Genomic DNA, 16162 nt, shown 5'->3' with positions numbered 1-16162 from the left:
AACAAAACATCATATTTATTGCTGACTTCTTTTTTATTTTCGAAATGTCACAAATAGAAATCCAAGACAATTTTTTTAATCATATTTTTCTACCGATCCAAAGCATAAAAGACACAATAATCATCTTCAATGTATCTTTATAAACGTTTATAAATAATACAACATGAATGCAAAAAATTTGTGCAAATTCCTTCATCCAGAATCCTGTACGGTATCGACCAGACGGTCGGAGCAACCGTCCGCGTCAGAGGACTATACCTTGTGTTTTGGTTTATGTAAACATTGTAACACCCTCCGCTGCCATACAAGAACAAAAAAACTATTGTGACGATTGGGGGGCAAGGAACCAACTAAATCTACGGAAGTTAGCTTGATGGGGTCATGGCACTGGCCAGTCAACCAATGGCTTTCCATAAAATGTCTCCCTTCGAATTCTTGCCTCACGTACCCTGCATTGCTTTGTGTTGTAGAGAACAGTTTGGGCCTTTTTTATGATACTTTTTTGTATTGAACTGAACTACTAAAACATTTTCAAGTTTCGCAGAGGTATAATCCTCCATTTTGTTTCATGTGCTTTATTATCTCTCCCTTGGTAGTGCAATTTTTTGTGTTTTTTTTTTCCCTCAGGATCAAGAAACCAGATGAATAAGGGAAATCTCTTATAAAAAAAATATACTTTCCAACATAATTGTTTCCGTCGTTGGCAATTTCTCGAGTCTTTCGTTACCATTAAATTAACCATCACAAAAATGGGGTGAAAGATCTGTCCTCGATGAGGCTGTAGGAAAGGTTCCTTAAGTCCTGGGAAGAAGTCACAGTTTTGTAACCCAGTTGCGCCAGAACTTGTCGACAGGCATTCTGGGTGAATTCTACAATGTCATACGACAATGTTAGTCTCCAGCTTTCCGCTGTGGCAGCAGAGTTCCTTACTGTGCCATATTTGTGTCTGGCGGAGGACTGATCTCCTCGGGTGTTGTTGAGGATCCATCTTTCAACATTGGCATCCAGTGGAATCCCCACAAAGTCATAGATCTCCTCCATCTTTTTCATGGGTTTCCTAGCCAGATCTTCGTATCTCAGAAGCATGTATCGACCCTTTAACCAAAGCGGCCTGCTTAACCCTGTAGACACTGAATTTAAGAAGTCCTCACACACGGTTGTCAGCTGGGTTGAGTCTAAATTGTATGGTCTACGACCAGTAGCCCTCCAGATCCTCCACAACCTATATGTGTCTCTGAATGTCTCGCTACGAGAAGCTAATATGCCCCTTGGGTCCCTGACCAACTGGATCACCTTTAAGTTAAGCCTGGGATCTTCCACCAGTGCTCGTAGGTCACTGACCTCTGGGACACGCACGGTTTTGATGGCCACATGTCCATGCTCTTTGCAGGACTCCATTGCCAGAGTCAGATTTAAGTTACCACATTTCTTAACACAGTCTCCTTCTTCGAGGTAAATATCGGTGGGTCCCAGTGCATCACAGACCGGGGGGGAGCACAGAGCTTTGCTGGCTCCTCTTCGGAATAACCTGTCGGTACTATGGTTTGTTGGCTGCGGCTTTATGTAGTTCTCCATAAAATACAAGTCACAGTCATAAAGACTTCGTAAAAGGTCTCTGCTTGCACCCAACATCACTCGCCTATCCGTGGCACTCTTACTAGGAGCCATTTTGGGTATAAGGGTATACTGAACGTGGTAAAGTGGCTCAAACAAGTAGAAAACATCCGTGTGTTGGTTAAACAGTTGTCCGACAAAGGAAGATCCACTGCGCGTGGTCGCCAAGATGAGGATGTGAGTCTTTCTCGAAATATTAGAAGTTATCAACTGACCATCTTCACAAAGACGATCAGGAGATTCCGTTGGGTCTTGTCCAGGGCTACAATTATTTGGATTGGGGATTGGGCACATGTGAAAGGATTTGGTGGTAAAAGTCCGAATGGCTGTGTACTGGATAGCAATCGAGGCTAGCGCTAGTAAGAGGACAGCCTTCCAAGAACATTGCATGGCTGGAAACCGTCATTGAGCCTCGTCAAGGGATTCTGTTGATTACTTTACCTATAGAAGACACAAAAATATTTAATTACGTAAAGGAAATACAACTCAACTATTACATAAGTCATCGATAGAGCAGCTTAACAGTAAGAAGTCTTCACATGGGTGTGGTGGTAGTCACCTGCTGCCTGTGACAGGGCAATCCCTATAGAAATCAAAGTTCCTCTATCAGCCAAAGAGCTAATGAAGACCCCTACGAACTAGACCAGTGCACCCCTTATGCATTAAACCGAGGTTTCAGCATTGGGACAATCATCTCCTGTGGTCAGCTAGAAGCCATCTGACCGACATCCACATCGGGCACCTCGCAGGAAATGTCTTAACTTCGGCAAAGCAAACTTTACTGCATAATTTATATGCTGTAAAATCATTATTACAAGAGATACATGTAAATGTGGATGCTTCGGACGCCATGCTTTGGTGCATAGTCTGTGCAGTGTGAAGGCTGACTGATTGAGGTCACACACAATGAGTGGTCGAGAGCTCAAAAAAGAGGAGTCTGCCAAGAAAGAAATATGGAAAGTGTCTTTGGAATTAAATGAGCCCTTACTGGCTACCTGTTCGTGATTCCAGAAGTGGAGAAACGCTTTGATTACAATTATTAACTGTGGCCAAGTACTATGATAAAGTGACCAAAAGTGATCGCCCTCACCAGCCTACCCGGAGACCAGATTTGATGAAATTGTGACAATGTGAATGACTATGACCTGCGATAAGCTCCACAATAACCTCAGACAACCTCCATGCACTGTTGTCCTGCATCTGTGAGTACTCGGTATGGACTGCTTCTGTGATAGAACAACTCTGGAGTGTGATATACGGCAAGGTGTGCAGTGATAACCCTCCACAACCGCGCTGTGTTCATTGCCGAAGAAAATCGCCTGTTTGTCTTATAATTAGCAATAATTATAATAAGACTGCTCGAACTGCCAAGCTCTGTGCCACAGTGCAATAGTGTAACGTCCAAGCTCTGTGCCATAACATAGTAATGTAACTTCCAAGCTCTGTGCCACAGTACAGTAGTGTAACTTCCAAGCTCTGTGCCACAGTACAGTAGTGTAACTTCCAAGCCCTGCGCCACAATACAGCAGTGTAACTTCCAAGCCCTGCGCCACAGTTCAGTAATGTAATGTCCAAGCTCTGCGCCACAGTACAGCAGTGCACAGTAGTGGAAAAGCTCTGTGCCATAACATACTTCTGTAGCCACCAAGACCCTGTTATTGTTTTACTGTCAAGTTCAGAGATTGAACATTGACATTTGACCATCAAGAACTGTGTCTATGCGGCTGTGTAACCATGAAGCGTGTTCCCTCATTGAAATACTGAGACCATTGGATTTGCCTTTCTTACTTTGAGTAAAACACTTTGATTTCAACTCTGCCATGTCTCTGTATTTCTTGGGTCAAATGACCACAAAAAGAGAGGACTAAAAATCCTCCAAAAATTAAAAAATGTGGGAAGGAACATATACACACACAACACACCTAAGAGTGAGACAACACAGTGAATTTAGCCACATAGCCAAAATTCCTACACGCGCTCTCAGATTTTGAAGAATTCTCCACCTACCAGGACCCCGGTATAGAAGGGAGGCTTCACGGTTTCCTCCACCATTAATTGCCTCTGGGACTCCTAATCCTTGTTACAAGATATTTTGTAACTTTTCGGCAAGATTTGATGTGATTGTCTTATTGATAACATTTTACTTTAGAGTCTTCAGCTCCGCAACAAAGAACAGAAGGCAGTTTGTGCCGCGGCCGCTCCTACGGCCTTGTTAAATTCCTCCATGAGACTCGCACATAAAAGATTTCAGTTTTATGGATTACGAACCGTGGAGAAGACTCATTTAATGGGTAGAAGAAGAAAAAAAAAAACCTTTTCCTCCCTGCAAAGTAATCAAATTCTCCATCACCTTGGAGGTAATGAGATGCTCTTGCACTTTCATATGAAGGAACATTTCGGGCTGCACCAGTAATATCCCCGTCTGATCCAGAATATCCAGCGGCCACGTTATCTGGACCGTCACTACGGCACTGAGCAGTTTTGCTGTATATTTGTATCAGTTTTCTGCATTGAAATCACTAAACTGAAACTTTTGATTAGATTTTCGGTCTGGAATTGAAGATGTGCAGACGACAGCTCTGGTTCTCCAGCGTCTGCTGTGCCACGATGGAAGGACTGCGACAATATGGAACAAGACTAATCGACACCGAAAAATACGCACATTAGTGAGAAATGTCTGAGCGAAAAAGTGTCACTGGATCAAAGGAACTTAAAGCAGAATGTCACAAGGTCTACACACAAGTCACTGAGCTCTCACCCAGGGCACAGGTCCTGGTACCAACACACTGGGTATATGCCCGCCTTATTATATCCTCTCCGAGGTCTACATACAAAACACAGGATAGACGAAAGGAGTGTGGAAGATGTCAGTCCAAGTGTAGAGACCCCGACTATCCTGAGAATGTGCAGCCCAAATCCCCAGTGTGCGACCACCTCCTATAGATGGTGAATGGAGCGGTACTGAGCGTGTGCGACCACCTCCTATAGAGAGTGAATGAAGCGGTAGTGAGCGTGTGCGACCACCTCCTATAGAGAGTGAATGAAGCGGTAGTGAGCGTGTGCGACCACCTCCTATAGATGGTGAATGAAGCAGTACTGAGCATGTGCGACCACCTCCTATAGAGTGAATGAAGCAGTACTGAGCATGTGCGACCACCTCCTATAGAGAGTGAATGAAGCAGTACTGAGCGTGTGCGACCATCTCATATAGAGAGTGAATGAAGCGGTAGTGAGCGTGTGACCACCTCCTATAGAGAGTGAATGAAGCGGTAGTGAGCGTGTGCGACCACCTCCTATAGACGGTGAATGGAGCGGTACTGAGCGTGTGCGACCATCTCCTATAGAGAGTGAATGAAGCAGTACTGAGCATGTGCGACCACCTCCTATAGAGAGTGAATGAAGCAGTACTGAGCATGTGCGACCACCTCCTATAGAGGGTGAATGAAGCGGTAGTGAGCGTGCGACCACCTCCTATAGAGAGTGAATGAAGCGGTAGTGAGCGTGTGCGACCACTTCCTATAGAGAGTGAATGAAGCGGTAGTGAGCGTGTGCGACCACCTCCTATAGTGAATGAAGCAGTACTGAGCATGTGCGACCACCTCCTATAGAGTGAATGAAGCAGTACTGAGCATGTGCGACCACCTCCTATAGAGAGTGAATGAAGCAGTACTGAGCATGTGCGACCACCTCCTATAGAGAGTGAATGAAGCAGTACTGAGCGTGTGCGACCACCTCTTATAGACAGTGAATGGAGCAGTACTGAGCATGTGCGACCACCCCCTATAGACAGTGAATGGAGCGGTACTGAGCGTGTGCGACCACCTCCTATAGACGGTGAATGGAGCGGTAGTGAGCGTGTGCGACCACCTCCAATGGATCGTGAATGGAGCGGTAGTGAGCGTGTGCGACCACCTCCTATAGACAGTGAATGGAGCGGTAGTGAGCATGTGCGACCACCTCCTATAGACGGTGAATGGGGCGGTAGTGAGCGTGTGCGACCACCTCCTATAGACAGTGAATGGAGCGGTAGTGAGCGTGTGCGACCACCTCCTATAGACGGTGAATGGAGCGTTAGTGAGCGTGTGCGACCACCTCCTATAGACGGTGAATGGAGCGGTAGTGAGCGTGTGCGACCACCTCCTATAGACAGTGAATGGAGCGGTAGTGAGCGTGTGCGACCACCTCCAATGGATGGTGAATGGAGCGGTAGTGAGCGTGTGCGGCCATCTCCTATAGATGGTGAATGGAGCGGTAGTGAGCGTGTGCGACCATCTCCTATAGATGGTGAATGGAGCGGTAGTGAGCGTGTGCGACCACCTCCTATAGACAGTGAATGGAGCAGTAGTGAGCGTGTGCGACCACCTCCTATAGATGGTGAATGGAGCGGTAGTGAGCGTGTGCGACCACCTCCTATAGATGGTGAATGGAGCGGTAATCTCATATGTGTACTACCGCTCCATTCATACAGGAGACTTTGGGTTTATGAACATCAAGTTTTTTTAATGAGTCATTTGGAGCTAAACACCTGAAAAAGTTGCTCAAAAAGTGGTTTAATGACTCTTCTTATTCACTTCTATTGTAAAACCATGTTTTTTGTCTTTTTTAGCTTTTTTATTTAGCTTCAGGTTTTAATAAATGTCCGATGGAATCTGCCCCAAACTAAGCTCCGTCCAATCAAAGGCTGCAAACAACGCTTCAAGAAATAAAAAACTCAGACAAAAGTTGCCCAAGGAGCATTTCCTATAGCAGATTCCACTAGAAAACTACATTTTTTGACTGCCTGAATAAAAAGAAAAATAACTCTGCCTATACTGTAAGGCTCTGTGCACACTGACATTTTAGCAGAAACTCCAAAACTCGTTGAAAACTTTCCTCTCAGTTTCTATTCTGAAAACTCTGTAGAAAGACTCTGTGTGCACATGACCTACGGGATTCCTTGGATCGGTCGGGGTTCCACCGATCCAAGGAAACAAACATAGGTCACCTGGAACACTCCCTTTAACTCCGAGGTCATGGCTTGTGGATGCAGCCAGTTCTCCTGTCCCCGTTGGTCAGGGCACATGGTCCATGTTAATCTTCCCATTGGATCTCACCTGTACACCCGCCATTTTCCAGACTTGCCCTGCAACCCATAATCTCTGCTATGATCTCCCTGCAACCCATAATCTCTGCTATGATCTCCCTCACCCCATAGTCTCTGCTGTGATCTCCCCGCACCCCATAATCTCTGCTGTGATCTCCCCGCAGCCCATAATCTCTGCTATGATCTCCCTGCTCCCCATAATCTCTGCTATGATCTCCCTCACCCCCATAATCTCTGCTATGATCTCCCTCACCCCATAATCTCTGCTATAATCTCCCTGCCCCCCATAATCTCTGCTATGACCTCCCTGCCACCCATAATCTCTGCTGTGACCTCCCTGCCCCCATAATCTCTGCTGTGACCTCCCTGCCCCCCATATTCTCTGCTGTGACTTCCCTGCCCCCATAATCTCTGCTGTGACCTCCCTGCCCACCATAATCTCTGCCGTGACCTCCCTGCCCCCCATAATCTCTGCTATGACCTCCCTGCGCCCCATAATGTCTGCTATGATCTCCCTGCCCCCATAATCTCTGCTATGACCTCCCTGCCCCCCCCCCCATAATCTCTGCTATGACCTCCCTGCGCCCCATAATGTCTGCTATGATCTCCCTGCCCCCATAATCTCTGCTATGATCTCCCTGCCCCCATAATCTCTGCTATGACCTCCCTGCGCCCCATAATGTCTGCTGTGACCTCCCTGCCCCCATAATCTCTGCTATGATCTCCCTGCCCCCATAATCTCTGCTATGACCTCCCTGCCCCCCCCCCATAATCTCTGCTATGACCTCCCTGCCCCCCATAATCTCTGCTATGACCTCCCTGCCCCCCCCCATAATCTCTGCTATGACCTCCCTGCCCCCCATAATCTCTGCTATGACCTCCCTGCGCCCCATAATGTCTGCTATGATCTCCCTGCCTCCCATAATCTCTGCTGTGACCTCCCTGCCCCCCATAATCTCTGCTATGACCTCCCTGCCCCCCATAATCTCTGCTATGACCTCCCTGCGCCCCATAATGTCTGCTATGATCTCCCTGCCCCCATAATCTCTGCTATGATCTCCCTGCCCCCATAATCTCTGCTATGACCTCCCTGCGCCCCATAATGTCTGCTATGATCTCCCTGCCCCCATAATCTCTGCTATGACCTCCCTGCGCCCCCATAATCTCTGCTATGATCTCCCTGCCCCCATAATCTCTGCTATGATCTCCCTGCAGAGTTCACCCTTCCACCTCCTCTGCTCCTGGAATGAAATCAGCAGAGTTCAGCAGCGCGACCCCCAGAGCTTTTCTTAAAAATCCTGCATCTTATAAAGTACCGCAATACATGTAATGACCTGAGCGCAGGAGGGCGAGAAACAATCATCTCAACCCCAAGGTAAAAAAAAGAAAAATATTGGGGCACCCGAGAAATGTCACTGACCCCAGAAAAGACCAAATCTCTCCTTATATTCCCGATAATACCCGGCCCCTGGAATCATCCGTGCCAACTGCAGAGAACAGAGAGATATTTATCTCTATAATAATATAATAATATACATTATTGGCGCACACCGCAAGTCGCCGGCATAGCCATCATTTTCCCTTTATTCTAGAAGCCCCCCAGACATTCCTATACGGCCCCCTTAACCATGATGGAAAGCCGCCCATATCTGCTGGACCTTGTCTTTCTGGATCCCCCATATATATGCACGCTGGGCTTGGCATGGAGAACAAAATATTGAGGGTGGGCAAAGAGGGAATCTGGTGGTCTCCAGGCAGGGGATGGCCAATCCTGCTGACACTGACGAGCCCCATGTGGTGGGTCATGTCATGCCATGATCCTATCGGACCCCTGTTTGCATCTGCAGCTTGTAATGCAGTCAGCACTGTATGGGCATTGGGGGGGATCCAGCACTGTAGGAGTTAATGGAGCGGAGCTGAGGAGCAGTGCACTGTATGAGCAGCAATGCCCGGGGGGCTTGTAGTCAGTCGTCCAATATTGACCATTGCGGTGTACTAGTAAATATTCTTCTTCCGGTATCTGACAGAACAGTCTATTGAAACAGCAGCGCACAAACCTCTGCAAACATGGAGAAGACGTTCTGCAGCGGCGGCCGACAGGAGAGGCGGAAATTTCCACGTCTTACAAGCAGACAGCGGGTACAAGTAACAGCTGCCTCCAATCTGTGTACAGCACCGCCATACAGGCGGCACACACTGCGCCCCGTCACTATGTCACCAATCAACCCTGTGCTACAACAGTGTCATACAGTCACACACCGTAGACAACAGTATCAGTCACACATCATAGACTACAACAGTGTCATACGGTCACACATCATAGACTACAACAGTGTCATACGGTCACACATCATAGACTACAACAGTGTCATACCGTCACACATCGTAGACTACAACAGTGTCATACAGTCACACATCATAGACTACAACAGTGTCATACAGTCACACATCATAGACTACAACAGTGTCATACGATCACACATCATAGACTACAACAGTGTCATACAGTCACACACCGTAGACTACAACAGTGTCATACAGTCACCCATCATAGACTATAACAGTGTCATACAGTCACACACCGTAGACTACAACAGTATCATACAGTCACACACCATAGACAACAGTATGTCACACATCATAGGTAACAGTATCAGTCACACATCATAGACTACAACAGTGTCATACAGTCACACATCATAGACTACAACAGTGTCATACAGTCACACACCGTAGACTACAACAGTGTCATACAGTCACACATCATAGACTACAACAGTGTCATACGGTCACACATCATAGACTACAACAGTGTCATACAGTCACACACCGTAGACTACAACAGTGTCATACAGTCACACACCGTAGACTACAACAGTATCATACAGTCACACACCATAGACAACAGTGTCATACAGTCACACATCATAGACTACAACAGTGTCATACAGTCACACATCATAGACTACAACAGTGTCATACAGTCACACATCATAGACTACAACAGTGTCATACGGTCACACATCATAGACTACAACAGTGTCATACAGTCACACACCGTAGACTACAACAGTGTCATACAGTCACACATCATAGACTACAACAGTGTCATACAGTCACACACCATAGACTACAACAGTGTCATACAGTCACACATCATAGACTACAACAGTGTCATACAGTCACACACCGTAGACTACAACAGTATCATACAGTCACACACCATAGACAACAGTATGTCACACATCATAGGTAACAGTATCAGTCACACGATAGACTACAACAGTATAATACAGTCACACATCAGACTACAGCAGTGTCATACAGTCACGCACCATAGACAACAGTATCAGTCACACATCATAGACAACAGTATCAGTCACACATCATAGACTACAGCAATGTCATACAGTCACACACCATAGACAACAGTATCAGTCACACATCATAGACAACAGTATCAGTCACACACCATAGACTACAACAGTGTCATACAGTCACACATCATAGACTACAACAGTGTCATAGTCACACACCGTAGACTACAACAGTATCATACAGTCACACATCATAGACAACAGTATCAGTCACACATCATAGACTACAACAGTGTCATACAGTCACACATCATAGACTACAACAGTGTCATACAGTCACACATCATAGACAACAGTATCAGTCACACATCATAGACAACAGTATCAGTCACACACCATAGACTACAACAGTGTCATACAGTCACACATCATAGACTACAACAGTGTCATAGTCACACACCGTAGACTACAACAGTATCATACAGTCACACATCATAGACAACAGTATCAGTCACACATCATAGACTACAACAGTGTCATACAGTCACACATCATAGACTACAACAGTGTCATACAGTCACACATCATAGACAACAGTATCAGTCACACATCATAGACTACAACAGTGTCATACAGTCACACATCATAGACTACAACAGTGTCATACAGTCACACATCATAGACTACAACAGTGTCATAGTCACACACCGTAGACTACAACAGTATCATACAGTCACACATCATAGACAACAGTATCAGTCACACATCATAGACTACAACAGTGTCATACAGTCACACATCATAGACTACAACAGTGTCATACAGTCACACATCATAGACAACAGTATCAGTCACACATCATAGACAACAGTATCAGTCACACACCATAGACTACAACAGTGTCATACAGTCACACATCATAGACTACAACAGTGTCATAGTCACACACCGTAGACTACAACAGTATCATACAGTCACACATCATAGACAACAGTATCAGTCACACATCATAGACTACAACAGTGTCATACAGTCACACATCATAGACTACAACAGTGTCATACAGTCACACATCATAGACAACAGTATCAGTCACACATCATAGACTACAACAGTGTCATACAGTCACACATCATAGACTACAACAGTGTCATACAGTCACACATCATAGACTACAACAGTATCATACAGTCACACACCATAGACAACAGTATGTCACACATCATAGGTAACAGTATCAGTCACACATCATAGACTACAACAGTGTCATACAGTCACACATCATAGACTACAACAGTATCATACAGTCACACACCGTAGACAACAGTATCAGTCACACATCATAGGTAACAGTATGTCACACGATAGACTACAACAGTATAATACAGTCACACATCAGACTACAGCAGTGTCATACAGTCACGCACCATAGACAACAGTATCAGTCACACATCATAGACAACAGTATCAGTCACACATCATAGACTACAGCAATGTCATACAGTCACACACCGTAGACAACAGTATCAGTCACACATCATAGACTACAACAGTGTCATACAGTCACACATCATAGACTACAACAGTGTCATACAGTCACACATCATAGACAACAGTATCAGTCACACATCATAGACTACAACAGTGTCATACAATCACACATCATAGACTACAACAGTGTCATACAGTCACACATCATAGACTACAACAGTGTCATACAGTCACACATCATAGACAACAGTATCAGTCACACATCATAGACTACAACAGTGTCATACAGTCACACATCATAGACTACAACAGTGTCATACAGTCACACATCATAGACTACAACAGTGTCATACAGTCACACATCATAGACAACAGTATCAGTCACACATCATAGACTACAACAATGTCATACAGTCACATCATAGGTAACAGTATCAGTCACACATCATAGACTACAACAGTATCAGTCACACATCATAGACAACAGTATCAGTCACACATCATAGACTACAACAGTGTCATACAGTCACACACCATAGACAACAGTATCAGTCACACATCATAGACTATAACAGTATCATACAGTCACACATCATAGACTATAACAGTATCATACAGTCACACATCATAGACTACAACAGTATCATACAGTCACACACCATAGACAACAACAGTACCATACAGTCACCCATCATAGACTACAACAGTGTCATACAGTCACACATCATAGACTACAACAGTGTCATACAGTCACACATCATAGACTACAGTATCAGTCACACATCATAGACTACAACAGTGTCATACAGTCACACATCATAGACTACAACAGTGTCATACAGTCACACATCATAGACTACAACAGTATCATACAGTCACACACCATAGACAACAGTATGTCACACATCATAGGTAACAGTATCAGTCACACATCATAGACTACAACAGTGTCATACAGTCACACATCATAGACTACAACAGTATCATACAGTCACACACCGTAGACAACAGTATCAGTCACACATCATAGGTAACAGTATGTCACACGATAGACTACAACAGTATAATACAGTCACACATCAGACTACAGCAGTGTCATACAGTCACGCACCATAGACAACAGTATCAGTCACACATCATAGACAACAGTATCAGTCACACATCATAGACTACAGCAATGTCATACAGTCACACACCGTAGACAACAGTATCAGTCACACATCATAGACTACAACAGTGTCATACAGTCACACATCATAGACTACAACAGTGTCATACAGTCACACATCATAGACAACAGTATCAGTCACACATCATAGACTACAACAGTGTCATACAATCACACATCATAGACTACAACAGTGTCATACAGTCACACATCATAGACAACAGTATCAGTCACACATCATAGACAACAGTATCAGTCACACATCATAGACTACAACAGTGTCATACAGTCACACATCATAGACTACAACAGTGTCATACAGTCACACATCATAGACAACAGTATCAGTCACACATCATAGACAACAGTATCAGTCACACATCATAGACTACAGCAATGTCATACAGTCACACACCGTAGACAACAGTATCAGTCACACATCATAGACTACAACAGTGTCATACAGTCACACATCATAGACTACAACAGTGTCATACAGTCACACATCATAGACAACAGTGTCATACAGTCACACATCATAGACTACAACAGTGTCATACAGTCACACATCATAGACTACAACAGTGTCATACAGTCACACATCATAGACAACAGTATCAGTCACACATCATAGACTACAACAGTGTCATACAGTCACACATCATAGACTACAACAGTGTCATACAGTCACACATCATAGACTACAACAGTGTCATACAGTCACACATCATAGACAACAGTATCAGTCACACATCATAGACTACAACAATGTCATACAGTCACATCATAGGTAACAGTATCAGTCACACATCATAGACTACAACAGTATCAGTCACACATCATAGACTACAACAGTGTCATACAGTCACACATCATAGACTACAACAGTGTCATAGTCACACACCGTAGACTACAACAGTATCATACAGTCACACATCATAGACAACAGTATCAGTCACACATCATAGACTACAACAGTGTCATACAGTCACACATCATAGACTACAACAGTGTCATAGTCACACACCGTAGACTACAACAGTATCATACAGTCACACACCATAGACAACAGTATCAGTCACACATCATAGACTATAACAGTATCATACAGTCACACATCATAGACTATAACAGTATCATACAGTCACACATCAGAGACTATAACAGTATCATACAGTCACACACCATAGACAACAGTATCAGTCACACATCATAGACAACAGTATCATACAGTCACACATCATAGACTATAACAGTGTCATACAGTCACACATCATAGACTACAACAGTGTCATACGGTCACACATCATAGACTACAACAGTGTCATACAGTCACACATCATAGACTACAACAGTGTCATACCGTCACCCATCATAGACTACAACAGTATCATACAGTCACACATCATAGACTATAACAGTGTCATACAGTCACACATCATAGACTACAACAGTATGATACAGTCACCCATCATAGACTACAACCGTACCATACAGTCACACACCATAGACTATAACAGTATCATACAGTCACACATCATAGACTATAACAGTATCATACAGTCACACACCATAGACAACAGTATCATACAGTCACACACCATAGACAACAGTATCATACAGTCACCCATCATAGACTACAACAGTATCATACAGTCACACACCATAGACTACAACAGTATCATACAGTCACACATCATAGACTACAACAGTATCATACAGTCACCCATCATAGACTACAACAGTATCATACAGTCACCCATCATAGACTACAACAGTATCATACAGTCACCCATCACGATCTATAATGCTGCCATAAGACACATTACATAAGATATAAACCAATTTTGAAGGCACCGTATGGTAAAATCCAACAAGCGGAGATCTGCAGGGTGACGTCTATAGAAACACTCTCTCCTTCTTGGCGATGTAACGTGTAAATTCCTGTATTGGTGGCGGCTGTCGTTACCTTCCGCTCATACGTTATCGTTACACGTGATGATACATTTGGGACCAGATTTACAGGATATTTGTTACTTTTTGGACTCTGGATTGAGCTCCACTGTTTCCCGCAGTCACACGGGGATGACACATTTTTCCTTTATCTCTTTTTTTTTTTTACCTAATTGACAAATGTGTAACTAAATTAAGTAAAAATGATTCAGGTTTGGCAGATTTGATCTTTCCGTCACTTCCTGGAATCTGTCTCACAATGTTCATCTGCCACTGAATCATTTGAAGGTAACGATGTAGAGCAATTATATCATCATTTTAGTCATTCGCCCTGAATTAAAGGGGCCTGGAGAGCGATGGTGACAAAATCCTGGGCAGCATTATGGGCAGCAGAGGATAAATGTCCATTATGAAGTCTGCTGACTCGCAGATGCCCCGCTGGGGCTTTTCCACAGCGTGTAGCACTAAGAATGAGTATCACCTGCATGGACTCTGGTAGCCGGGGCATGTGCACAAAGTCAAATGATAAAGTTCTGACTTTCTGAAATCGCCACTAGGTGGCGCTCACGGCATATGGATTTATACAGTTCTTATTGGGCTCATGGAAGGTATAAAGTTCTGCACTCCAGTGGCTCCCATACAGGGACCCCTCATCACGGGACCCCAAAACAGACCAAAAACAAGACTAGTCATTATTACAATACAGAACGTAGAATATTTTCAGATTTCTTACGGATTACAAAGTAGTAACCATTATAAAATTATAACACTGGACAAGAATTACAGAATGCTTTTCTCCGCCCTTTCACAGGGGTGATGTTTAGGACCCCCAGGACTGGACACATTTCTAGGGGTAATGGTTGGGGATCATTGCTGTATGCAGAGAGCTCCCCCTAGTGGTGGCTGCAGGTAATCAATATTCCACCCTGACATCACCAATACTGTAAGATAGCGGCTGAACAAACTGCACAAAAAGCCCATGCAAAAATAAAACTGAAAAAATGAATGCAAATATTTCATAAGATTTATTTCTAACCCTATAAATGGCAGAACAAATGGAGCCCTCCCTCGTCTCCCGGCTTCTGTTCATCAGTCTGTCATACTGTGTACAGACATAACACAGAGGCGGCCATTCAGATCAGCGAACATTGACAGCAGGAATGCATGCTGGGAAGAGAGGGAAAGGAAGTTCCAGCACCTACAGTACTGGTAGAGTGCTGATGAAGAGGACCCGCCCACTGAAAAAGAGTGGATGACGAATGTCTGAGCCGGAGGACAATTCCTGGACATATTATACTGTTACAATGAAGGATCATATAGGCTTTCTCCTCAAACTCCCACAAACTTCATTGAACTGACATACACGGCCACCATTTTACGCAGTCTGAATGCAGCCCCCGCTCAGCTCACACCACAGGTATGGGGTCCCCCCGGGAGGGGGCTCACACAGGTATGGGGTCCCCCCGGGAGGGGGCTCACACAGGTATGGGGTCCCCCTGGGAGGGGGCTCACACAGGTATGGGGTTCCCCCGGGAG

The 16162-nt window shown here is 44.5% G+C and overlaps 1 protein-coding gene across 2 annotated transcripts in view; it reads right to left on the bottom strand.

The window, feature by feature from the left end:
• Window positions 1-14: 14 nt before the first annotated feature.
• The window catches only part of CHST1 (carbohydrate sulfotransferase 1), a 71424-nt gene continuing 55276 nt past the window's right edge, over window positions 15-16162 (bottom strand). For both annotated transcript variants that reach the window (XM_069739572.1, XM_069739571.1), the window contains one exon: window positions 15-2055. In XM_069739572.1, the coding sequence (XP_069595673.1) occupies window positions 742-2004 (1263 nt within the window). In that variant the 5' untranslated portion in view covers window positions 2005-2055 and the 3' untranslated portion in view covers window positions 15-741. The remainder of the gene's footprint in view (window positions 2056-16162) is intronic.

This window comes from Ranitomeya imitator, chromosome 9 (assembly GCF_032444005.1).
Source record: "Ranitomeya imitator isolate aRanImi1 chromosome 9, aRanImi1.pri, whole genome shotgun sequence".
Taxonomy (NCBI): domain Eukaryota; kingdom Metazoa; phylum Chordata; class Amphibia; order Anura; family Dendrobatidae; genus Ranitomeya; species Ranitomeya imitator.
Note: the sequence above shows the minus strand (reverse complement) of the source record. Positions and strands in the feature narration are given on the sequence as shown.